At 39.3% G+C, this 27,501-nt stretch overlaps 1 protein-coding gene across 1 annotated transcript; it reads right to left on the bottom strand.

The window, feature by feature from the left end:
- Positions 1-2,984: 2,984 nt before the first annotated feature.
- On the bottom strand, positions 2,985-27,077 carry TICAM2 (toll like receptor adaptor molecule 2). The gene is made up of 2 exons (XM_030927075.1): positions 26,703-27,077; positions 2,985-5,644 (listed from the first exon to the last, which is right to left on the bottom strand). The coding sequence occupies exon 2, from the start codon at positions 5,583-5,585 to the stop codon at positions 4,881-4,883; it is 705 nt and encodes a 234-aa protein (XP_030782935.1). The 5' UTR covers positions 5,586-5,644; positions 26,703-27,077; the 3' UTR covers positions 2,985-4,880.
- Between the last annotated feature and the right edge of the window lie 424 nt (positions 27,078-27,501).

Raw genomic sequence — 27,501 nt, 5'->3', positions numbered from 1 at the left:
TCTGAAATTTCCTCCTTGGCCTTCAGACCATCCACAGATATAGAGGGTACAGTCGCTTTCTGTGACAGCTCAGCAGGTGACCTAAGACCAGGCGGTGTAAGACTGAGAAGAGTAGGAAAGTCACAGAGGCAGCGCAGATTGCTCAGGGCAAACACACAGAATCCCGCCTTACCAGAAATGCAGCCATGGCAACAGCTTCTCACTAGCCCTGGGACCAGCCCCAGCACACTCGTGGATCAATGGACTTTCTCTACAGTTGGGAATAGCCTGACTCCACAGCATGACATGTGATTTCTTTACCTGCACTGAGGTTTTTTACCTGCAAAATGTACAGATAAAGGACCCAAGGTCCTTTGGCTGCACGGAAATGATTCTCCTGAATTAGATACTAATATTGAGCCACTCTACACCCTTTGGACACTTGGTCCTCAACTCAGATTTCCTTTGCAACAAGACTGTGAAAACCACTTTGATCTCTTTCTCGCAGGGGTCCTTTGCTGGGCAGACAGATAACTCAGTGAAATCTAGTCTACGTATTTGTTCCTGGAGAGGAAGTGATTAAGCTTTTCAGGCTGAAACAACATCCATCATCAGGAATTGGGATTGAGCCTTAGGAATGAGCTGTTGCAAATGAGAGGCCCAGGGAAGTTATTTCTGTGACAAGTGGTGTTATCTTCTATGCTGTGAGGTGGTTTTGCCAACCAATGCATTAGGATCTGCAAAATTGAAGGATGAGGGACTGAAGTGGAAAATATCACTGACTTGTGCTGGAAAGGGTTAACCCCAGCAAACAGCCTGTTGAATTCAAAGCAGAACTTAAGAAAGAAAGGAGCAGAGCAGACTAGTGATACTCTTACTCCCTTCTCCACCCAACCCAAGGGGAACAGTGTAACTAAACTCATACAGCCTATTCCCAAATAAGGCAAAATTATCTGGGAGTTGCTAAGCCCCAGAAAAGAGCTACATTAAATGGATTACACCCCCTGCCCTCCAAAATTAAATGAATACAAAGCTGATCCAGCATTTTTGAGTGTAAGGAGCCACAAAACTCCACTGAAGGCATCCAGGTCTGAGCCATTCTTCCTCTTAACTGGCTTCAAAGCTGGCACTCCTAGACTCCATTTTCCTACTTTTCTAGTTTATGGCCCAACTTTACTTATTTGTTAGAATCATGGCACTGTGCTCTTGCATCCTTCATGCCACCAGCTTCCTCTGCACTCATTCTCATCATTAACAGTTCACACATCTCTTGCTGATCAAGGGGGCTCCTCTGCTTTTCAGTGCCCAACTAGGGGCTGTACTGCACATGGGAACAAGGCCTGGCATCTTCCTTTGTCTTTGTCTAAAATCTGTTCCCTAAAAGTTGTGAGGTTTCCAAGGATAGGATTGTGGGTATGTAAAAATGCATATGTCTCCTCCCCGCCAACCCGTGCTGCAGATTGAATGTGTGTAGGCAACAAAAAATAGTTCTAGTAGCATAGATATGGTAGCTATATGTGAGGCACTAGCTCATTAAATTCTCAAAATAACCTTTCAGGGAGGTATTTATGATCTTTACTTTTAGATGAGGACATTAAGACTTAAAAAAGTTAGATGTCTTCCTTAAGAACATCATTTATAGAGGAAAGAGGTGGAATTCAAATCCAGGTAGTCTGACTCAGAAATGGTGTTGGAAGATGTTGGGAGGCAGGGAGGCTAGGAGGTATCCACTCAGGGTAGAGGTAGGGAGAATTTTGAAATAATGGAACCAGCTGGGAGTCAGATGGCTCTTTATTATTATTGGGTATCAACAATTTTCAATAATGCAGTGAATTTTTTTTTTCCACATGGTTGGACCACTCCTATCATCTTATTAGGCTGGACCCTGTCATGTCTGTATACAGTGTTGGACACTGGAGCAGTCAGGCTACACCTTGGAAAAGGAGCTCAACTGAAACATTGAGAATGGCAGAGCAAAAAGATGGAAAGAACCTGGGATTGTTTTTTCACCTTTTCTTTTTTTTTTTAATTACAAGTTGAGCATCTCTAATCAGAAAATCCAAAATCCAAAACACTTCTGGTCCCAAGCATTTTGGATAAGGGATACTCAATTTGTACGTGGTAAAATATATATAACATAAAATCTATCATTTTAGCCATATTTAAGTGTACAATTCAGTGGTATTAAGTACGTTTCGCAATGTTGTGTATCCTCACCATTACCCATCACCACCCCCAACAGAAACTCTTGTACCTATTAAACAATTGCTCCCTATTCCTCCCTCCTCCCAGCCCCTAGTAACCTCTATTCTTTCTGTCTCTGTGAATCTACCTCATATAAGTGGAATCATATAATTCCTTTTGTATCTGGCTTATTTTACTTAGCATAATGTTTTCAAGATTCACCCATGTTATAACATGTATCAGAATTTCATTCCTTTTTAGAACTGAGTAATATTTCAGTATCTGACTGGGTTTTTAATGACATCTTTGAGCCCCTGTACCTTGGCAAACCTCTTGTTAAGTCAGATAATATTTTTTTCTTATGGTTTACGCCATGTGGCATGGGGTTTTCCTAACTGATACATAAGACTCAACTCGGGTTCTTCCCTGTAAAGCTCCAGGGTGGGCAATAAGGCCCAAAGAGTACTCAAAATGAAAGCTCCTCAGCATGGTGCAAAATTTCCCAGATTTCCTGATATGTGTATGCACTTAGATATGTGTGTGTGCACATGCACATATGTACACAACACACAAACACATGACTAAGCCCACACCTTTACCTGTTTTCATCCTCAGTTTAGCTATTTTGTTACAATTGATAATTTCAACATATATATAACAACTCAGCACTTAACATTTTTCTTCATCACAAAAAAATATGGAACTCCAAATTGGGTGAGACATTGTGTCTGGTGCTCTATGAAGTACAAATCGATGCTTCATTTCAAAACACTCTTCCATAATCTTCATTGGAGTTGAAAATAAACAAGTTTAGTCAAGAGTAAAGAATAAAAACATTTATTTTAAAAATACCATTTAGCATCAATTGCCCCAAGTTTGGCAGACATGAAGAGTGGGCAGTTCATGTTTTATTAGTATATAAAATTGGCTTTACAGGAAGCATTATGGCAAAAAAAAGAATACTTATTATGAAAGCTGAAAAAGAGAAGTGAGTAGTCAGCTACTATCAGAACGCTAAGGCTAAGAAAATGTCGCCATGCAATGAAAGCAATCTCCTCCTCTAGTAAGTACTAACAGAATAGGAGGCTTGACTTACTTGCATGCTCCCCATAGAACGCTTTGGTCCATGGCTATGAAGAGGTAACTGCAAAAAGATGCGTGCAGATCCCAGTACTGGTAGGGGATATACAAGTGGGGATAAGAAGAAAGAAATTAAGCAAAACGTCTTTACTCAAGGATCTCTATAAACATTTATTTTTAAGAAAACCTGAATAAGCATGTATATTTTTTTCTGTGACTTTAAAAGTGTAATGACAGCATTAAAAATCAATTATGCTGTCAATATACAAAAAAGGTATTTTCATTATAAGCATATATAAAGCCTTCTGCAATTATTATATAGCACTTTATCAAATCCGAACTTTTTTGCTTGCTCCCTTTTGCGGTTCCTAGTTTTTCACATCCTCATAGAGGACAAAGGCCTTTAGAGATCCATCAATTCAACCCTTTCATTTCACATATAAAGGAGGGTAAATAGTGTGCCCACAGTTACATTCATCCTCAGTGGCAGAGATTGGACTAGAACCAGGTCTCATGATCCTAAAGAGTGCTTTTCTCATTACATGACATGACCCATTCTCCACCCCATCCCTGATCGCAAGTGGACGACGCTCCCTCAATCTCAGATGGGCAGAAGGGCTGTGGTGAAAAGAAACAATCCTGTTTGGGGCCTCTCTGGCTTGTTAGAAGCATGGGGCTCTAGAACAGGAGGTAGTAAAATACATCTCCTTCTATCCAAAGTCTTTACAAATAGCCAATCACACACACACATGCACACAGTCAGGCTACTTTGAAGACCTAAATGAGAAATACTTCCTGAGAAGAGGATTGTGTGTGAGGGAAACTTCTTTAAAGCTTCCATAAGAGAGGTTATTGATTTTAAAAGTGAGTATCTGGCCACTCACACAGTTATACGCCTTTTAGAAGCTCTGCAAATAAAGCCGTAGTTACAGATGATGACTAATATGAAGAGCTTTAAGCCCAGGGGACATCTGAGCACCACTCCATGAAGTCTCTGACTACCACACTATCAAATGGGCTGTGAATCGGTGGGAAATGCCTCTGAATATGCAGATTTCAGCAGAAAATACATTAGACTGGGTTCTTTTAAAAAGTTCCACCATTCTCACATCTATTTCTGATTTTATATGCATCAACACTCAATATGCTAAATGTTCTATTCTGGCAATTCATATTTCTAGGTGATAGTACCCGAAAGCTTATTGCAACATCCATGAGACGCGTCTCAGGAGGAAGTGTGATCAGATCTCCTAGGGCCATTTTTTTTCTGTGTCCTTTGAGATCAAAATTCAGAGAATAAAAGTGTTGTCACATTTTTAAAAATGTCTGTCATACAAGTTTTTGTTCAAGGTTCAGTACGAGGAATATGGATTGAGAATTCCTTTTTCATATCCATGACCTAGGAAAATTGTGAAAGAAAAATCCTTGACACTGACAATGTCAAGTTTACTGAAACATCAAAAAGTACCACAATTTTACAGATTGTCCTGCAGAAATTTATCTTTCTTGTGCTCCATAGGTTTCTTTAAGGCTAAGACTCTCTTCTATTTAAACATTTCCTAGAAACTGCTTTCTCAAGTGAAGATTAATCATTTGGTTTACAAAACAGGAGCCAGCCACATGTCATATGTTTCGTCTCAGGCAATAAATTGTCTTTGTACCATATTTCTTGTCTCTTTCCATATAGTTTGTTGTGTCTTATACACAGACTCCTGAAAAATTCTTTCTACTTGTGTAGGAAAGCCACGACTTTCTTCCTCTAAGGCATTGATGGTTCGGAGGGCAAAGGGAGTCCTTTCTCGGGGAAGGGGGTTGTTCAGGGGCCGCATGGGTATAACAGAGTTGTATTTATGCTGCCTGTTAACAGAGTTCATTAGGGACGTATAGAACTGGAAATTACACCAGGTATCTCTTAAAAAGTTTTCAGTCAGTAATAAGATTGTCCATGCAGACCCATTTACGGCATCATCTAAATTCTGTAAATGCTGTCTGCCACATGGCATCTCAGCAAAGATGATTCCGGGTTTGATACCAAAGTCATCTTGTAGCAGATTCTGGACCCTCAGGGCTTCATCCGTGTCATCTTCTGCATGTAATATTACAAATTTGAGGAACACTTCTTCTTCAGCTTCTTCAAGCATGTCTTCCGTGCTTTGAGCTCCCTCCTGCTTTCCTGTTGGCCCCTCTGTTATATTGCTGTGCTCAGCAACATTACACAAGGATAGATCTTCAGACTTCTTGGAATCTGACTCATGATATCCTGGACTTGTATCCACACTGTGCCTTTTACCCCAAGAGAGAGAAAGAGGGCAAGAATCTATTTTAGACTTCCCGATACCCATTATAAATATCCAAGGCAGAAGAGGAAAACTTTATGTATTTCTCAGCATTTCTTTTCAATCTAAAAAAGTAACAAAACAGAAGAATATTATAAATTTCATCAAAACATTAAAAATGGAAACTTTCATTCAACCTGAAAAGCTCAAAAAGATTATAATAGACAGATCCAACTACATAAATGACAAACAGATAATTGGGAAGCTAAACTACTAGTCTTTTTTTTTTTTTTTTTTCTTTGAGACAGAGTCTCGCTCTGTTGCCCAGGCTGGAGTGCAGTGGCCGGATCTCAGCTCCCTGCAAGCTCCGCCTCCCGGGTTCACGCCATTCTCCTGCCTCAGCCTCCCGAGTGTTTTTAGTAGAGACGCGGTTTCACCGTGTTAGCCAGGATGGTCTCGATCTCCTGACCTCGTGATCCGCCCGCCTCGGCCTCCCAAAGTGCTGGGATTACAGGCTTGAGCCACCGCGCCCGGCCTAAACTACTAGTCTTTTGTAAGCTTCACAAGGGCTCTCAGAGGCAGTTGAAGGCAACGTTAAATAAATGGTCCACGCCGGGCGCGGTGGCGGCGCCTGTAGTCCCAGCTACTCGGGAGGCTGAGGCAGGAGAATGGCGTGAACCCGGGAGGCGGAGCTTGCAGTGAGCTGAGATCCGGCCCCTGCACTCCAGCCCGGGCGACAGAGCGAGACTCGGTCTCAAAAAAAGAAAAAAATAAAAAAATAAAAAATAAAAAAAAAAGAGTCCAATTTAATAGGAGACATTCGGAAAATGTAAATGCCATTACATTAGCACTACAAACCTCCAGATTGAAATAAATTACGCTGGTATTTTCGTGAGAGGTACCACTCTATCTTTTTATGCAGTTTAAATCTAATTTCTCCATTATCAAATTACCATGCAGACTAGAAACAGGAAAATCTAAAGAAACTGAATATTCAAATATTAAGCATAAGTATATTTCGTATCAAGCACCAACAAAATAGAACACAAATATCCTAACAATGACTGGCAGCATCTCTACTGACTTAACATAAACGGAAAATCCGAAATGTCAAGTGAAATGATGTCCAGGATTCACTGGTTCAGAGCTTTTTTTTGTTTGTCAGGAGTCAGGCATTGTGGTGATGGTGAACCTAATGGAGAATAAATTATAATAAGAGTGTGTGAAAAGTAAGAAATATCTTTTTCCAATAAATTCTGTAGCTACTGAAGAAAATATATTTATTCACCTAGGGAAAAATTAACATCTCAGTTTGGAAGTGAACTCTAGAAACAAAGACTTGAGACTTTCTCCAGTGAAATCAACAAAGAATGATTATAGTCTAGACTCAATTCTTGTTTTTTGTTGTTGTTGTTGCTATTTATTGATTTATTGATTTATTTATTTTGAGACAAGGTCTGGTTTTGTTGCCCAGGATGGAGCGCAGTGGTGTGATCTCAACTCATTGCACTGCAACCTCTGCCTCTCAGGCTCAAGCCATACTTCCATCTCAGCTTCTGGAGTAGCTGCGACTACAGGTACAGGCCACCACACCTAGCTAATTTTGTTTTTTTGGAGATGTGGTTTCATATGTTGCCCAGGTTGGTCTTGAACTTCTGGGCTCAAGCAATCCTCCCACCTCAGCCTCTCAAAGCTCTGGGATTACAGGTATGAGCTACTGCGCCTGGCCTAGACTCATTCTTTCATTAAAAAAAAATTCTAAATTCAGAGTGGAAGAACCAGATCAACTGTGAAAGAAAAGTACACCATGTGAATCTAATTTAAATAACTCTTCAGAAAACGTTGGCAATATTCCTAATAAAACCCCCTAAACAGGCAGTTTCAAGGGGAATTCTTTTATTAAAAGACAGAACATTTAGAATATATAAATACAGGTTTCATATTTTCAAATATGAGCCACAGGCTATATTCCAGAGCATTTTTACTTATTCTTTATGGGCAAAGGCCAGACCTCAAGAAGAAATTATAACATTCATAACAACATAAATAACATGGCTACATATGCCTAAATAATTCAGGTTTAGAAGAAACTGTTCAACAAAAGTGGTGAAAACTGTCATGGGAACAAAAACCAAGGAAAAAAACATAGAGAATTTCATTCTAATGTATATGAGTAAAAATGTTTGCAGCTGCCTCTGACTAGTGAGGAAACTGCTGACCACTCCCTGTCATCCACTCTGTCTGTACTTTAGGTTCTTGCTCCATGGTATATTGTGCTAGTTACCAAGAGGTATTCTAATTAGGGCATAATAACTCTAAAATGTGACATACATACATCCAAAATAATACAACCAAATTAATTTGGACTCTCTTCACTGATTAGGATTCATTGCTGACTTTTGTTCCTGCATTATAAAAAAAGGGTTTTGCTATGCAAAGTTGCAGAAAGAAGATCCCCCTGAATGAGAAAACAATTGTTAAACCATCCAGAGGCATCTGTTTTCTGTCAATTAAAATGATCTACACTTATCATTGAATTCAACGCCATTATCTTAGTCACTAGCTGGTACAGACAACTGCCTTGAAGGAATATAACAGCCGTTTATAAAGAATGTGACAAACTGCTAGGGTAAGACAGTGTGTCAAGGCAGATCACAAAATCTTTTAAAATAAAAACAAAGAATTACAACTTCGACTTATTTTTATTAAATGCCAGTTAGCAAAAAAAGAGCAAAAGACTTCAGAAATCTATGATGCGTTTTTCCAACTTCCAAGCAGTGTCACCCACCTAATCACACCGAGAGAAAAAAGCTAGTGGCAATGTCTATAAAACTTCACTATAACCTTCTAATCTGGAGGGAGGGAGTAAGGAGACTGCCAAGGGAACAAGCTGTGGAAAGCTGTGCTGTTCATAACATCACTGTGACTCAGACATGGAGAGATGGTCAGGATTCATTACTGTAGTGTGGTTCCCAGGGCTGGGAGGAAGTGAGAGGACATGACTGTGCTTCACTGTGGGCCAATTAACTCCATCAATAAAAAGGGCTCTATTGGAACAAAGGAAAGGCATGGCATGCTGAAGGAAACCTGAAGGTTGGCCAAAGGAATCCTGGAAAGCCTCCTTTAAAGTCCTCCTCCATCAGAACAATGAACACCAGGCTTAAAAACTTTAGGTTTTACCTCCTTGCTTCAGCTAAATGGAAGAAGAGTGAGGGTGCCACTTGGGAGATGCACGTGAGACCGCTGTTCATAAAAATTAAAATGTGTATGTATATATATTTTCATTTACTTTTTTTTAAAAAAAGGTGGTGGTGTGTCTCCATCCATTCTGTTACTTATCCCCATGGTCTCCTGCTGGTGACCACTTTTATCAGTTTCTCCTGCATCTTTCCACTGTTTCTCTATGAACATATATTCTTATTTTTCTTTCCTTTTTTCAAAAATGTCCCAAAATTCAAAATAAGAATATTTTGAAAGAATATTCTTGTTATTCTTTTCAAAAAAAGTATCATTATTCATACGTATACATGACATATAAATGCCAAACAGCAGTGGATAGATAAACATTAGTATACATTGCTTTTTCCCTTTATATCTGCAGGGCTTTCCATAACAGCGCATAGAGAACTTCTTCTTATTTCCAACTACATAATCATGCAGCATGTGGCTATCCCATAATCATTCCCTGTTCTTGGATATGTGAGTTGTTTCCAGTCTACTTCTAGGACAAACTATGCTGCAATGGATAATTCTGTACAAAAAGCATTTCATATGTGTGCAAATTTATCTATAGAACAACTCCCCTAATGGGATTTCCATTTGGAACAGTGATTCATTTGGTCAAATTGCTCTCCGTAGGGCTGAGCTTTTTAAAAAAAAAAAAAAAAAAAAAAACTTACAACTTGATAGAATGACACCCCAGCTCTATCCCTTGCCCCAGAAAAGGCATAAGACAAAAACTACCAATTACTATTCACCAAAGCCCAACAGAGTGAATCATATCCATCCCCTCAGGAAACAGAAATGTAAAGAAACATAATCAATCCAAATGGTGCCCTTAAACTAAAGTTCTGAAGGGAAGATCTTATCTGAGATAAGAAGGAAGGAGAGTCCAGAATGTATCCACTTTATATCTATGCAAAAGAGGACCCCGGTAGAATTCTCTATATTAAACAGAAGAGGAATGAAAGAAAAAAAACGACATGGCAAATATGCTATGGTAAATATGTAAAATATTACAGGAAATATAAAAGAATATAAAGAAGAATCATAGCATACAAAAACAGATTTAAAATTCCATTTCATGAAGACTATGCACTCTGGAATCAGACTGCCTGAGTGTAAATCCCCTTCCTGCTATAAAATAACTGATTTTGTATAAATTAATCAATATAGTTTTGCTTTGATTTCATTATCTGTAAAATAATTATAGTCCCTATCCTTAGGGGTTTATGAAGATCAAAATGACTTAGAATGGTGCTGGGCACATAGTAAGTACTCGATAAATGTTAGCAGCTATTATTGCTATTAAATACACAAAAAAGAAGCTAAAAAAATTATACAACAAATGTTTACATTTTAGGATGGTGCTACTCAAAGTGTAGTCCACGAACAAGATGCCAGTCTCTGAACTGTTTCTTACCAATGAAGACATAAGCAGGTTGTGCCAGGATGTAAATCAACTACATCACTAATTATGCTGTTTAGTTCAGCTGACATTTTTTTTTCCTAGCAAGACACTTTCAAAGCAGGAAGCAGCACAGTTTACATTCTGGTGTATGCTTCTTAGATTATCATGGACAAGCACTTTGAGTACCCTTGCTCTAGGATGTACTAAAAAGAATATGTAATCAATGAAACAAAAATAGCAAAGATGAGATAAATTAACAGAATTAGATAAAAAAGGGAGGCTATAGACAAATCAAGGATCCAAACACTATAAGGAAAAAATAGAAACTGCAAAGGGGGGCCGTGGGGCTGGAGGGAACCAAGGGTAGCCTAGAAGGAGATAAGCAAGAGGAGAAGGCAGGGGAGGATTTTGAGCAGAAGGGTGACATGATCTGACTAGTTTTCATAGGATCACTTTGGTTGCTGCATTGCGAATAGAAGGCAGGAAGGGAAGGGTGGAAGCAGGAACACTCGTTAGGAGTCTGTTGCAGAAACCCAACAGTAACAAGATGATGACTTGAACCAGGATGGCAGTAGCAAAAGTGGTGAGAAGTGGCTAAATTTGGGGCATATTTTGAAAGTAGAACTGAGAAGATTTGCTGAAGATGTTGTCTAGGCATTGAATATACAGTCTGTAGTGTAGGAGAAAGGTCCAATGGGGAGATGCATATTTGACCTTTATCTTTGTATAGATAGTATTTGAAAAAGACAATATAAGATCATAAAAGACTACACAGGATTTTAAGGAGGTGAGTATAGATAGAAAAAGAAAGGCTGAGCCCTATGGCATGCCAACATTATGAAGGTGGAGTTATTGTGGTCATTATTGTTAAGATTAACTATTCCTGCAGTGATTTTTTATTTGTATCATGTTACAAATGATTTTTGGATAGTTGATCATCTGTCTTTATTTTAGATTTATGGCAATTTGTTAGTCACTTCTACCCATTACTGCTATGACAACATGCAATTCATAAACCATTAATAAAACCATTAATAAAAGTAGAGTGTTGGGAAAAAAACAAACAAACAAAACAGAACAGAAAGAACCAGCAAAGGAGGCAGAAAAGAACTAGTCAGGAAGGTTGATGGGTTGATGGAAAACCAGAAGAGAGTGGTACCCCAGCTACTAAGGAAAGAAAACAATTCAAGAGAAAAACAGTACTTAATTGACTTCAAATGCTTATGATGGTCAAGGACGGTGACTGATGAATGTAGCAATATTAAAATTGTAACATATTGAAAGCAATTTCACCTGGTACTGAATCCGTCGGCCTTGGAGAGCCTTTTTCTTTCCTATCTGAACAGCACCATCTTGTGGCAAATATTTGTAAAATCAAGATTCCTGTGTTCAATTAATAAGTTTTGTGGTTAATGTTTTATTGTTATTAATAAATATTTTGTTGGAAACTCACTCTGCAGCCAAACATGCTAGGTTTTAGAGATGTGAAGCCAGGACAATTAAACAAGACAATTAGGACCCACTGCACAGGTGCTTTATTCAGAATATCAGGTGCCATGAAAGCACTCAGGAGGGCCATCTGCAGCAGGGGACACTTCACACTTGCAAGACAAAGACAGATGGACATTTTCTAGGCAGCGGAAACAGCACTTGAAATAACACTGAGGTACCAGAGGGCAAAGACTATATGTTAGAATCATTTTGCACCAGATATTTATGGCTCAAGTCCACGAAGGAGGAGGTAGAAGAGGAAGGGAAAGAAGTGAGAGCAGGGGAAAGGTAAACTAGATTAAAAGAGGTTCCTTATAAGGAACCTAAGGTATTTTGCTCAGGACTTTGGCTTTCATCATGCTGGCAGACAGATAGCACCTGGTAGGTGTTAAATACGAGTGATCTGGTCTGACTTGATGCAGGTTAAAATAGTCCTAAAATTGTTGATGATGAATATTAGATGATATGGTGACCTATGGGACTTTGGGTTGTACCTGTTAGAGAGAAGGTGAGTGCACTTTTGTTTATATGAAAGAGAGTTGTATTCTGTTGGAAGATGGCATACCATTATAGCTATTGCTGTTGTCTGGAAGTTTAGGTTTGTAAAGAAACTAGGCTACAGGACTGGAAGATGCTAGACTGGGAGAACAATTAGTTAAGAGGCTGCTACAATAGTATAGGTGAGAAAGCAGAGCCCCAAACAGATGAAGTGATAGTGGAGACAAAGATATGTAGGTGGTAATGGGGGTGGCAGAGAGGGAAGAGTCAGGGATGCCTTCCAAGCTTGTGCCTTGTGTAACTTGGTGGTTGGTGGTGCCATTCACTGGGAAAAGCAATATAATCAGGATGAAGTGGGTTGGGGATGACCAAGTAATCCAGTCTGGGACCTATGGAGCTTGTGTGCCCATGGCCTCCAAGAATTGTCCAGTAGGCACTTGGACATGTAGGTCTGGGGCATAAAAGATCATTTTAGATTGGGGATACAAGTTAGGTGCTTGCTTAAATCATGTGAGTAACTGAGAATAGGTAGTGAAAAGAGGAGAGAGAGCTAAAGACAGAATCAATGACTGAAGAGCATATGCAGGGTTAGGGTCCCATAACGGAGCAGGAGTGGCCCAGGAGTAGCAGGAAAATCAGACACAGAATGGGATCTGAAAGCCAAGGGAGGAGAGGGCTTCAGCAGTGGTCAGCACCCATGGCTGCCAAGAAGTCAGCATCCACTGCATTTAGCACCTTGACATTCAGAGGAAAAGGTTGGCTGAGAGGGAAAAGGAGAGGCCATACTCACACAGCTAAATGCAGGGTCAGGAGAGGCTTTCATTAAGAGAAGAAATACTTGGAGCGCTTACAAACTGAAGGGAATTTGCTGGTAAAGAGAAAGAGGGTGAAATACATGTGTAGAAGCTTCTTAGAATTAAGGTCTCATCCTCTTGGGCACTGGGTAAGCTCTGTCTCTCCACCACTGCTCCTTTTCTGAAGAGAAATAGGACACTTAACTCTTGCGTGTGCTGGGTCACAGGATAATGTCTGTGATGAATATTACAGATGATACAGTGACCTATGGGACTTCAGGTTGTACCTTTTAGAGAGAGGGTGAGTCCACTTCTGTTTACATGAAGGAGAGTTGCATTATATTGGGAGATAGCATACCATTACAGCTATTGCTGTTGTCTAGAAGTTTAGGTTTGAAAAGAAGGGTGTCCATGACGTTAATTAGCCAAAGTGGTGTTCTGTGGATCTGCTGCAGTATCTACTAAAGATTTGTTCATCCAAAATTTATTCCTGTCTCTTTTTACTGTATCTTCCTGTACTTTCTGTACCACAAGTACTAACAACTTTTATCTCCCAGACTCCCTCGATGCTAGGTTTCCTAAATGTAATTTAAGTTCACCAATCGGATGTACTTACATGTCTGAGTTAAATATGCCAGGAGGTAGAACATGAAGCACCTGTTTTGCTGGCTACGATTCTGGTAGAGTTGGTGTAATTAAGGAGCTGTCTGCTTCCTGATTTGGCAGGAGGCTTCTGAGTGTGCCAAAAGCCCCAGGCGAGTAGACAAGTCTGTTATGTGGCTTTGAGAGGTGTTTCTAGAAACCCAACCTAGAGTGCTGTTCTTCAACTTTCCCAGTAATACTGTATATCTTGCAATATCTCATAATACATACCTTTCTACTTAAACTAGCTAGAGTAGATTCTGTTGTTCACAACTAAACTGTGATTGATACAACATCCAAAACACACTCTACCACCTGCTTCTGTAAATAAACTTTTATTGGAAGGCAGACATGTCCCTTCATTGATGTATGTGTCTGTGGCTTACTTCATACTACAAAGGCAGAGTTGAATATTGCAACAGAAACCATATAGCCCATAAAGCCTACAATATTTACTCCCTGGCTCTTTACAAAATGTTTGCTGATCCCTCAACTACAGCACGGGAGTGTGCCAAGCTCTGCCGAGCTGTCAGGACACAATAGAACAGATCTGTGCCAGCCAGATGAGAAACATGTAGACTCTTCTTAGACTTCTTAGACACTGGAAATATTAAAAAATTGCATCTAGGGTAATAAGTATTTTCAGGAACAGAATGAGTAGAATTTGAGTACAGAATGAGTAGAATCTTGATCTTAGATTGAAATAACATTCTTGAGAATCAGCTGTCATTTGTTTTCTTTCTTTGGGGGACTGCAGAGAATCAATAAGGATGGCAAAGGCCCAGCCTAAATAAAAGGATTATCAAATATCAAATATTACCTATTGGCATTTATTTACAGTTAGAGTAAGCCAGTACCTCTACTTTTCATTCTTAGCTATTGGAGCTTGCATTAGAAAGGTTAGAGTTATGGGATCTATCAAAGCCTAGCACTCTGTATCTTTCCTTCATGGCACTAATCACAATTAATTATTTATGTGCATGGTTATCTGCTTAGTTTCTCATCTTTCCCTCTATACTGTAAACTCGATCAGAACAAGGATCAACTTGTCTTATTCATCACTGTATTCCCAGAGCCTAGCATATAGTTAGCATTCAAGAAATGCTTTTTGAATGAATAAATTAGACAGCTCCAAAGATATGACAGAATTCTGTAGCTTTAGAGGCAGCCAAAAAGATAGCTTTTGATCATCCCTATTATATAAATCATTGACTCAACCAGAATAGAAAGTAACCAATCAAAATATATTTTGTTGGATTTTTAAAATGATCAATTATGCTACATTTTTTTAAAAACTATGTGAATATAGGGTCTGGCACAGTTGTTCATGCCTGTAATCCCAATACTTTGAGAAGCCGAGGTGGGAGGATCACTTATGGCCAGGAGTTTGAGACCAGCCTGGGCAACACAGCAAGACCCCATGACTACAAAAAACATTTAATAAATAAATTGAAAAAGCATGAAGATCACTTGAGCACAGATGTTTGGGGCTTCAGCGAGGCATGATTGCATCACTGCACTCCAGTCTAGGCAACAGAGCAAGGCACTGTCTCAAAAAAAAGAAAAAGTTAAGTGAATATAAATATGACATATGCATTATACATAATACGGAAAACAGAAAAGATTACAAAGTAGACAAAAGGACCATTATCTAACTATCAAGAAATGAAATATGAAAACTTTCCATAGTGCTTCCCATACCTGGATTCAGAAATTTCTGTACAAGTTGGTTGTCTTATTGACAGAAAGCAATATTACTGTATATTTTCTAAATTGCTTTAGTTTGGTTTTTGTTTTAACGAGGGAAATCCTTTCGGGGATACACTGTATTAAAAACTGAAGCTCACTTCCTTTATTAGCCATCCGTATCCTATCTATTAGCTACAGATGTATACAGATGTCTCAGCTGCTGACAATCAGTTTTCTTTCAGATTTTTCAGGTTCTTCTGTTTCCACTTTTGCTCTCCTGCTTTTACTTGCATGTTGTACTTGTTTTATATCTTTCCCTTTAGAACCATCATCTTATCTTTCTCTTCCAAAGATATAGGCTACAATGGAAAGAGGAAAAAACTCCTATGAAAAGTTATTTAACTCTCTATTATGGCTTTAAAGTCACGAAAGGCATTTCCCAAGATCCATTTAACTATATCATCATGTCTCTGTCTCTCTCGCATCTCCTCCTTCTCAGTCTCCTTTACTAAATGCTCTTTCTTGGCCTGTTTCTCAAATATCAAAATGTGGCTCTTTGAAGCTCCCACTTCTAGTACTGGTGGACTAGGTAATTTGGATCAATGCTACTGCTGAGAATAACTAGAAAAGCTAGACAAAACAGAAAAAAAAAATAGGCTTGAAGCATCAGAGAACTACTGACATAGTGAGGAATTATGGAACACAAATCCAGAAGACAGAAACCCAGAGACAACTTTCCCCCTAGAGAATTTTTCAAGTCCAGAGGAAGAAAGCTGGTGCTGTGCTTTTTGACAGCCCCTCATGGCTAATGAGACAAAAGTGTGATTCCACTAATGTGCTTTGGGTTGGGACCCTGAAGGCTACACCTAGGTGTAAGGGTGATCTAAAAACAGACTGATCCTCCCAGGAATTGAAGCACTCTTTTTAATAACCCCCATCACCGAAATCAGATTAAAGTGATCACAGATTGTTACTGCTGCCAGGAATCTGGCAGAAGCAAAAATTAAATCCTCTCTGGAAGAAGACAAGAAAACCAGCAAACGCAGCTGACAATAGAAATAAATCTATGTAGATTTCAAACTTTTATTAATAACTATGATTGCACAAGGGGAGGAAAGATTGAGAATTTTGTCAGATAACTACAAAAAAGCACGGCAGGTAAGAAAAAAAAACTAAAATTGAAAAATATAGTCATTGAAATTAAGAATTGAATGGGTGGATTTATCGTTAGATTAGGTCAGCAGAAGAAGGAACTCACGAACTAGAAAACAAGCTAGAAAAAACCCTTCGGAATAAGGCAGAGAAAAAAAAAAAAGAATGTAAAATACAAGAAAGCAGGTAAAAGCTATACAGGACAATACAATTAGAAGGTATAACAAATATGTAAATTGGAGTCCCAAATGAAAAGAGAGAGAATGAAACCGAAGCAGCAATTTAAGAGATAATGTGAAGACTCTGCAATATTAAAGAAAGATATCAAATCACACATTTTTAAAAGTCCTATGAAACTCAAGGAAAATAAATAAAAAGAAAACCACATCTAGCTTCAACACAGTAAAACTGCTAAGAGCCACTAGCAAAAAAAAAGTCTTAAAAACAGCAAGAGAAAATAGATTACCTTAAAAGATGCAATAATAAAATGCTTCTCAAGAGAAATAATAATAGCTTTAATGTGCTGAAAGAAAATAGCTGCTACTCTAGAGTCATATACACAGCGAAAGAAAGCACAAATAACCAGTGTCAGAAATGAAAATCGGATCTCAGTGATGATCTTGCAGACCCTAAAATGCAATAAAAAGATTATGACCAAGCATATATAAACAAAAGTGAGAACTGAGATGAAATAAAGACATTCCTAGAAATAGACAACTTCTCAAAACAGACACAGAAGAAATAACCTGAATTCAATTATTTTTTTTCTTCAACTTTTAACTTCAGAGGTACATTTACAGGATATGCAGGATGACTACATACGTAATTGTGTGCCATGATGGTTTGCTGCACAGATCACCCATCACCTAGGTATTAAGCCAGCACCCACTAGCTATTCTTCCTAATCCTCTCTCTCAATTATTATTAAAGATATAAATTCATAATTGGAAATCTCCCCAAAAAGAAAACTCCAGGTTCAAATGGTAGCCAGGGAAGTCTATCAAATATGTAAAGAATAAAATAATAAAACTAGAAGATTAAAAAAGAGGAAACATTCCCCAACTCATGTTTATGAGGCCAGCATAACCATGACACCAAGGACTGATGTGAATACTACAAAAAGGAAAATGATAGATCAATCTAACTCATGATTACTTCAAAAATCATAAACAAAATATTAGACAAATGGATGCTTTTTATAAAAAGGATAATACAACACAACCAAGTTGGGTTTATTTTAGGGATGCAAGGTTGATCTAACAGGTAAAACATTGATCAATGTGGCTGGGTGTGGTGGCTCATGCCTGTAATCCCAGCACTTTGGGAGGCCAAGGTGGGCAGATCATTTTAAGGCCAGGAGTTCAAGACCAACCTGACCAACATGGCAAAACTCCATCTTTACTAAAAATACAAAAATTAGCCAGGTGTGGTGCCACACACCTGTAATCCCAGCTACTTAGGTGGGTGAGGCAGGAGAATTGCTTGAACCCAGGAGGCGAAGGTTGCAGTGAACCGAGATCCTGTCACTACACTCCAGCCTGGGTGACAGAATGAGATCCTGTCTCAAAAAAAAAAAAAAAAAAAAAAAAAAATCAATGTAACTAATCACATTGACAATTAAAAATCTTTTGATAAAATTTAACAGCTATTCATTATAAAAACTCTCCGCAAACTGGAAATAAAAGGGTCTTCTATCATCTGAAAATTTAAAAAATTACCAGAACTACTAAAAGACAAGCAAGTTTAGCAAGAACATGGATATAATAAGGTCAACATAAACAATTCGATTGTTATTTTTGAATACCAATAACAAAGATAAAAGATACAATTACAAAAAATGTCATTTCTCAATAGATCAAAAAATATCAAATAGTTGGGCATACATCTAACCAAAAAAAGGGGCAAGATTTCCACGCAGAAATATTAATGAGATAAAATATAAAAGGAAAATACTAAATAAATGCACATATATATCATGTTTATTATTTGAAATATTCAATATAGTAAAGATGCCAATTCTCTCTAAATTGATATATAGATTCAATGCAATACTAATCAAAATCTCAACAAGACTTTTTAAAGTTGAGTTTTACAGGTTCAATTCCAGAATTTCTATGGCAATATAAAGGGTAAGAATAGTCAATACACTTGGAAGAATAAGTTGGGAGGACTTGCTCTATTGGGCATCCATACTTACTATAAAGTTACAATAATGAAGACAATGTAATTCAGCAAAATGTTAGACAAATTGCTAATAGAATGGGATAAGGAGCTCTGAAACAGATTCACACATATATGGACACTTGATGTACAACAAAAGAGGTACTGCAGAGTAGCGGGGAAAAGAAAAAATCTTTGGGAAAAATGACTGTAGGTCAGAAAATGGTTACATGGGTGATTATTTATTTATTCAACTATATACTTTGCTCTATGCGCTTTTGTGTTCTCTGTTATTACTATATAAAAACATTTTTCAAAAATGTGGGTATCATGCTTGGTCCTTTTCTGTTCTGCCAGGATACTCAGCCTTCTTAGCTCTGTAACTTCATCCATGCCTGAAGTGTGTTTCCTCTGACTAAAATGACCTTTGTAACATTATCTACTTACTTATTTTTTTAAAAGTGATCAAATTAAAATATATTATAATACTTACAGTATGATCCCAATTCTGTGTTAAAATTACACTGAATATGTACATCTTTGCATACGCTTGCTTGAAAGTGTGTGTATGTATACATACATATTCACATACACCCAAACACACATATGGTTGTGTGCTTTCCTATACAATACCAATCCATGAGAGCACTGTTTGTCTGAGATGTCTTTTTATAATTTTAAATAAACAAATGTATGTAAGCATGTGTGTCTAAATACCAAATAGCAGAGTTATACATTTTTTGCTAGTAGATCAGTCAGCTTAGGAGACTCAGTTCTGTCACTGGCTCTTAGCCAAGAAATACAAAATTATTCAACTTACTAAGTTTTCCTCAGTCTGAATGGCAGCTTGACAAGGTGTTTATACTGTGTGCCAAAATGTTGTTTTCTAGCAAACAGTTTTCATGCATAACGACTACATAAAAGTGACAGTGGCTAGATCTGTTAGAAAAAAAATATATGATAGATGTTTTGGCTAAAAGTACTTTCAGGAAATGACCACAGAAAAAGAGGATACAAAAGCAGGCAATTAGGAATTGGTGAAATCTTTTGGCATTAAGAAGGCACCATAAATACCCTTGCAGCCTGGGAGGAGGAGGACTGACTCACAATTGGATAAACTGAAATAAATGATGGCTAAAGGCGTATCATGACTTTAGGAGATTTTTTTAGGAGACAAGCTCATCCCCATCTGAGATGACAGATACAGACTCAATTCAGTGTGTGACTTGTTTCCAAACAGCACTCCCTTCTCTAGGTTTGTAGCACCCCTGACTCTGCACACCGCTCTGACATGATTCCAAGGGAGACTGGGCCACAAGAACTAATATGAGTGATAGATATCAAACTGGGCTTGGTACAGTCATTCCCTCTGTTGACCAGAGTTTGCTTATTGGGTCAAGCTAATAGTACCTGGGCCATAATAGGCATTCAATAAGTATAGGGTAAATGGATAGATGGACAGACAGATGGATCAACCAATCAGTCAATCAATCTTTCCTCTTCAATCTTCTCTGCCTCGGTCAATGATACTAATATCCTCTCTACCTATGAAGACAGAAACCTAGAAATTATTCTCATATTCTTTCACCCATTCAAACAAACCCTCCCCACAACTCCACCCACTAAACTTTAGGTCCTGCTGATAACTCTGTCTCCTAAACATATCTGTCTCTTTTCCCATTCTCTCCATTCCCTGCCTATGCTTTAGTTCAAGACTTCTATTATTCCTCCTTAGAGGATTACAGATTCCCATAATATCCAACTAGTTTCATTGCCTCCAGTCTCTTTCCTCATTACATCATTTCTAGGTAGATCTTTCTGCAATGGAAAACTGATCCTGTTTTTCTCTTGCTTAAAGATCCCTTTGATAATACGCTAATGCCTTCAAGAAAATCTCTATGTTATGAGAATAACATTCTAGGCCCTCTATGATCCAGTCTCTCCTTTTATCCATAACATTTGCTCCTACCATGTTACTCTTGAGACTTCTAATATCCACCTGTTTAGTTTTCCCAAATGTCATGTCTTGCCTCCATGTTCCATCTTAGAATATACCCTTCCCCAACTATCTACATGAATAGCTCCTTTTTATGATTCAAGACACTACTCAAGGATTGCATTTCCTTTTATCTCCAAGTTAAATTAAGTACTCATCTTCTGTATATCCATAATATCTGGTTCACATCTCTTATAATATGTATTGCACAGCACTCTTAATTTGTCTTACTTGCTGACCTGGAAGGTAGCTTGCACCTCATTTTCCCAGACTTCTCCATCATGGTAAATGGCATTATCATTTGTCCTGTTCTGACCCAAAACCTGGGGTATCCTTGACACCTTCCTCTTACTCTCCTATTCCTACACTTCCAAGTGATCACCAAGTCCTGTGTATCTAACTCTAACAGACAATCTCAAATCATTTCAAGTTTCCTCTCTACCACATTTTCATTCTAGATCAATGTCTCTACCCTGGGCTTCTGCACTGCTTCCTAATTGGTCCCCTACTCTCAGTCAGTCTAATCTATTCTCCACTCAACAGCAAGGATGATCTTTCAAAACATCTGATTTGACTTACTCCCATTTATAACCCTGCATTGGCTTCCTACTGTGCTTGATATAAAAATTTCTTGATATGACAAATAATACCCTGCATAGCCTGACTACTTCAGCTCCAACCCCATCTCATGCTTTTCTCCACTTTGTTCCTCCAGCTCCCTGCACAATGGGTCTTTATGGGTCTGTGAGAGTTGTCAGAATCAAAATCGAGTCACTAGTGTTAAAAAACCAGACAATCAGAGCCAGGGAAGGCCATGAAGGAAAGGTTCTTATACATATATGCCTAGTAACCAGAATTATCAAAAAAGTCTCCACAAAAACCAGAACCTTGCACAAATGCCATCACAGTCCTATACAAAAAGTACTTCTGCGAGAACATCTGCCCAGCAACTTCCTGTCCAACTTCAGACTGGTGCCACCCTTGTTATTTATCCACAAGCCAAAAATAATTATCTCAAAACAATTATGTAAACCTCTTCATTTTTACTTTGAAAATCTTTGTCTGCCTTTACTTCCCTGAGTACACACAATTTACTACGGAACACATATTCCCACTGCAATACCTATTTCTGAATAAATATTACTTTCTTTTAGAGAGCCTCTCTCTCTGTTATCTAGGTTGACAGACCTTTTTGTCAGTTTCTCAAACTGGCTTAGCTTTCTCTTGTCATGCAACCTATGGAGATATTTTCTTGCAAATTTGAAGTGTGAGTTATATGACTATATTTTATTATCATAAGAGATCTTGTACATAGTGTCATAAGCTAGTTAAAATTCCACTGGAGGTAAAAATCAAAATATCCCAAAACTAGGGAATGACAATATTAACTATGTCACATTATTCACATGATTGAATCCTATTAAACCATTAAAAATGCTTAGAACGTTATAATTTTAATGACATGAGAAACTGCTTCTCATGATACAAAAATGAAATGTAATTAAAGCAAAAAGAACTGACTATAAGATAGTATACAGAATATGATTTCAGCTTTGTTAAAACAAAACGCAGTACAGTCATCTCTTGGTATACTTAAGGTCAGAGAAGACTGCTTCTAGGGGTTCCAGGACCCCTGAATATACCAAAATCCAAGAATACTCAAGTCTCACAGTCAGCCTGCAGAGCCTGCCTATACAAAAAGTCACCTCTCCATATGTGTGGCTTTTGAATCCTGGAATATTGCATTTTTGATCCATGTTTTGTTCAAGAAAATCTACATATGAGGGGACCCACATAATACAAACCTGTGTTGTTCATGGGCCAAGTGAATACCAAAAAAGTAACATTGATACTCTGTGAACGGTATCAATGTTATCAAGAATATATAACGGTATCAAGAATATATAAATGTGTGTGCATATATGTATTCTTTCATGTATATGTGAACTCACATATGTTCTTCACATGTACATATATAGACACATACATGTTCACTTTTTCAAACAATGATCATACAATCTGAAAAAATAGGTTTTTAGTAAATAAAAATTCATTTTCTAGGCTTTATATTTTTATAAATATCAATTATGTCAGTAGTTGTCAACAATTATGTCAATTATGTCAACTTGATTTCCATCTAAATAGTATCTTCCTTTTATATATATATATATATATATATATATATATCTTTTCCAACACCTTTGGTAAGTGTCTTCCTTACAAGCTCTATCTATACATTCCAAATGAGTTCAGCCTATCTCCAGGTGTAGCTCTGTTTCATCTGTTTTTTATTTATACGCAAATATTCCAAGAGCTTGGGTTTACTAACTCTAAACCAAATAGGGCTTCTCCAATACTCTTCTTAAGTACCAGAAGACAGAACATTCATCTTCATAGCACCTAAAACAGGTCCTTGAGCAAGTCAATGTTTAAAAAACGCTTCTGTCTGATCTTCACCTGGGCACTGCTTTTTCCTCTTGTGGACCCTATCTCTTCACTCAGTTGCTAGGAAGCTCCAGGTTAATGACTGCTCTGGCCAACAGACAGAAGCTTATGGCAGGGGTTTTGATACTATTAATAACTTCACTCCTAGCTTCCGCTTAACCCTCCTACTCTTCTCTTTGTTCCATATTCCAAATCTACTTATTTTATTTAATCTTATGTTGGAAATATTTATTTAAGTATCTTAAATCCTAATTCTAAAATGAGAAGGAATTTTCTTCTTTTCCTTTAAAAGAAGGAGCAACAGTACCTGTGCTACTGATAACAGAACCAGCTCCTAGGGATTAAAATGAGAAATAAGGATTATAAATTAAACAATCTTTTAGTTGCTACACCTCTTCATAAAGATGAAAATATTGTTTTTCATTTCTACATAGTCCTCAAGAGAGAACTGGAGCCAGGTGCAGTGGTATGTGCCTCTAGTCCCAGCTATTTGGGAGGTTGAGGTGGGAAGATTGCTTGAGCCCATGAGTTTAAGGCCCGCCTGGGCAACACAGCAAGACCTTGTCTCAAAAAAAAATAGTTGAATGTATATAATATCTTATAAAATCTTGACAACTCTGATATTGGCTTAGTCACTGCAGAACTTAGAAACTTGTATATTATTCTCTGAATAAGAGTCTTTATTTTTCTTCTTCCCATAAACTACCTGTTGCTGGTACCATTCAAAGAATCTCCAAATGTTAGATTATTGCTTCCTATTTCCTATTGCCCCTATTAGTGGGGGTGAGGGGGTAACTGGTCCCCACCAAATATTCCTTTTAGTGAACTGGATATTTTGCTTCCATTTTCTTTATCTAAAAATGAAAACTGATGTTAAAGGACACATCTCCAAATCAGGAAGAGATTTTATAAAAACACAGAATTTAAAGGCAAACTGTCTATCTTATCAAAATTAGGCTAAAAAGAAAAATGGTTGTGCATTTTTAATATTAGAGAACTCAAGCAACCAACAATGTTTTAAAGGTGCCATAAGCTTCATGGAATACTAGAGAGTGGCATTCAGTATTTAATAGCAACCTACCGCACAAGTCCAGCAGCAAAACAGATCTTGCTACAATAGCACAGTAACCTTTGAGGCAGCATGCTAACAGAGAAGTGAGGGAGCACAGTGTGCAATGGTCTAGCAGAGACCCGCTGCAGGCAAAGGCAACAGCAGCACAATCAGTGTTACTACAGAGGAGTGGGTGAGAGGGAAATCAGAAGATGAGTTCAGAGAAATAGTCAGGGACTAGATCATACAGGGCTTTAAAGCCATTGTAAGTCTGTGTGTGTGTGTGTGTGTGTGTGTGTGTGTGTGTGTGTGTGTGTGGTTTCTTTGTTTGTTTGTTTTTTGTTGTTGTTTTTTATGATTCTGATGAGAAGGTTTTGAAGGGAAATGAAAGTTCTGAGTATGTATGACAAAAATCACTGCTGTTTGTAAAAGACTATAGAAGAGGAAGGGCAGGGGCGGAGACTTCTCAATCACGTAGGTAGGACTATGGCTTAGCTTACAGAGAGAGGGAGAGGTGGGCAGATTTGGGATCTTTTGTTTCAAGATAGAGTGAAGAGAATTTGTTGGATGCTTGGATGCGGGGTCTGACCTAAAAAGAGAAGTCAAGAGTAATTTCCTAGAATTCCAGCCTACTTGAATGGCAGTAACTGAGGCTTTTTATTGAGATAAGGGAGGGAGCTGAGGGGAAACAGAGGGAGAACTTGGTGAGTGTGGCATCAGTAGTTCTGTCTGTCCATACTAAATTTAAATGCCTATCAGACTTCCAAATGGAAATGCTGAGTAACCAGCTGGACATACACATCTGGAGCTCAGAAGAGCAGTAAAGCAAGAAATAAAATTTTGGCAGTCATCAGCTGATAGATGTTATTTATAGCCAAGGAATATGCCTTGGGATAGAAATTATCCTGGGAGAAAGCATGGCTAGAAAAATATGGCCAAGAAATGAATTTTGTGGCATACTAAGATTTAGTGGTGGGGAAGCCTGGAGACACAAAGAAGCAGAATGAAATGCAGGAGAATGTGGTGACCTGGAAGCCAAGCGAAGAAGAAAGAGTATTAGTGCAGAACATTAGTGAAGAAGAGAATATTAAGGAGGAGGGAGTGATCAAATGCTACTGAGGGGTCAGGAAAGATAAGAACCACGCACAGACACAGGATTTCACAAGACAGTCATTGGCAATGTCAGGTCCATGTAGGGGGTAATGGGGACGAAAAGCCTCAGATGAGAGGGGTTAGGAAGAAACAGGGGAAATGAAAATGGAGACTTAGAGGTAAATCTTTCAAAGAGGATTTTTGTTTGTTTGTTATAAAAAGAAGCAAAGTAGTGGAGTGGGACCTAGAATGGGATGTGTGGTCTAGGGGGATTAAAGACAAAAGATTTAACAGCAGGTATTTGTTAAATGAATGCATTTTAAGAATATCGTAAGGAACAAATGACTCAACAGATAGATAGGTGTGCATGATTCAACAGTGTAAACATGGTTTGTACTTCAAGTTCCATACAGTAAGACGTACATGTCACATTTACTTTGCTTCAAACGCAGGTGTCAATATCCTATATCTGCTTATCTATTTTCTGACTTGAATGAAATATAAAATGGAGTGGCTTAACTCCATTGATAAGCAACCTACTACTTCAAAATATTAAAATGTAAGGATTGATGGGCTGATAGGTGCAGCAACCCATCATGGCACACGTTTATCTATGTAACAAACCTGCACAAGTATCCCAGAACAAAAAATTAAATTAAATAATAAAAAAAAAGAAATACAGATTCTGGAAATCAAGCTTACCAAATTAAACTTTCAGAGGTAGGGGGGCTGCATTTTAAACGAAAGTCCCAAATGCGTCTTCCCATCAGGCTTGTTTGAAAAACACTAATCTAACGAATACTAAACACTTGGAGAAGGACAAGTTCTCCTTTGTAGACGTGCAATGCGGGTTCAGGGGATAACACTTCAACTCTATACAATGGTGTATTTTTACCTCCAGATCATATAGCCTTTCTCACCCTTGCTTTCCAAAATTAAAAGGATAAATTAAAAAAGTAATAAATGTGAGAATATTTTAAAAGACTTTCTTTTTTAAAAAAAAGTTCACTACTGTGGAAAGCTGGTGAGGTCCTAATATACTGAAAAATAGCTCACAGCTGCCAAACTATTTTTATCCAAATTAGCTTTGGCCAAAAAGCCAAGTAGGAAAAACCTACGCTGAAACCTCCAGCACTGGTTCACTGTGCCTGGCAGGGACTCCTCCAGAGCCTTCAGAGCATTTAAGACTCTGGGCTATTTGCTTATGGTTCTGAGGCGTCTTTTCGAAAATGGGTTTTCTAGTCAAAATGAAACAGAAAGGCAGACAGCTGTGCGGATTTTCCCTTCGGAGTAACCCAAGAGCCGAAAAGGGCGCCCGCGCCGCCCCGCGCGCCCCCCGCGCCGCCCCGCGCGCCCCCCGCGCCGCCCCGCGCGCCCCCCGCGCCGCCCCGCGCGCCCCCCGCGCCGCCCCGCGCGCCCCCCGCGCCGCCCCGCGCGCCCCCCGCGCGCCCGGTAGGGTGGGCTGGAGAGCAGCGCAGGCGCCCTGGCCCCAGCCCACCCCGCGCCCTCCGCGGCGGCCCCCGCCGGAGCGCCCGGTACTTGCCTGCAGGCGAGCGAGCGCCGCCACGGTCAGCCCGCGGCGCTTCTGTCTTCCTTTCCGGCCCAGCGAGCGCCCCAGGCGCTGGACGTCTTGCCCCGGGCGTCTAGAGGCTGGGGCCGCCTCCTCCACCGCGGGCCGCAACCCAGTCCCCGCGCCCGCAGCAGCCTGCTCCCCGCCGCGGTGCGGAGTCGGGACGCGCGAGTCGCGGGCAGCAGCGGCCCCACGCCTTTGGAGACGCGCTGCCTCAGCCCTTGGAGGTCGCCGCCCGCCCTGCCGCTCCCGAGGGGCCGCTCCCCGCCGGGCTGCCGCGTTGCCGCAGCGGGCCCCACCCGGGACGTGGCGCTCCGGGCCGGGGCGGTCCAGCTGCGAGTCAGGGTGAATGTGGGTGATACCTCTCGGCAGAAGGAAGGAGCTCGCAAAGAAGGGTGGAGGAGGGGAAACCGCAATGGGGAACTGTCACCGAGGCTAGTGGACTCTCCCTGCCCTTTTTTTTTTTGGCATGTACCCCCAAAACCAGACTTCGAGGCCCAGAAAAATCTAGAAAGGAATTCCACCGTGTTTGCTCCTTACAGACCAAACCCTAGACCCTTCAGAGGCACAGGGACTCTCCTGGTTCCCTAAGATAGTCTCGACATCTCCTGTCCTTTTGCGGCTGTCTCACTTGACTACTGCAGCCAACCATACCCCTGACTAGGGTGTGCAGCACAACCGCCCCTGCCCCCAAAAACTACCCTGAGAAAGATCCCTTTTCTCAGGTTCGTTCTCCACAACGGAACAGATTGGAACTCCACTGAGTATCAGG

The sequence above is a fragment of the Rhinopithecus roxellana genome, chromosome 3, assembly GCF_007565055.1.
Source record: "Rhinopithecus roxellana isolate Shanxi Qingling chromosome 3, ASM756505v1, whole genome shotgun sequence".
NCBI lineage: Eukaryota > Metazoa > Chordata > Mammalia > Primates > Cercopithecidae > Rhinopithecus > Rhinopithecus roxellana.
The sequence above is the reverse complement of the archived record's forward strand: the minus strand, read 5'-3'. Positions and strand labels throughout refer to the sequence as shown.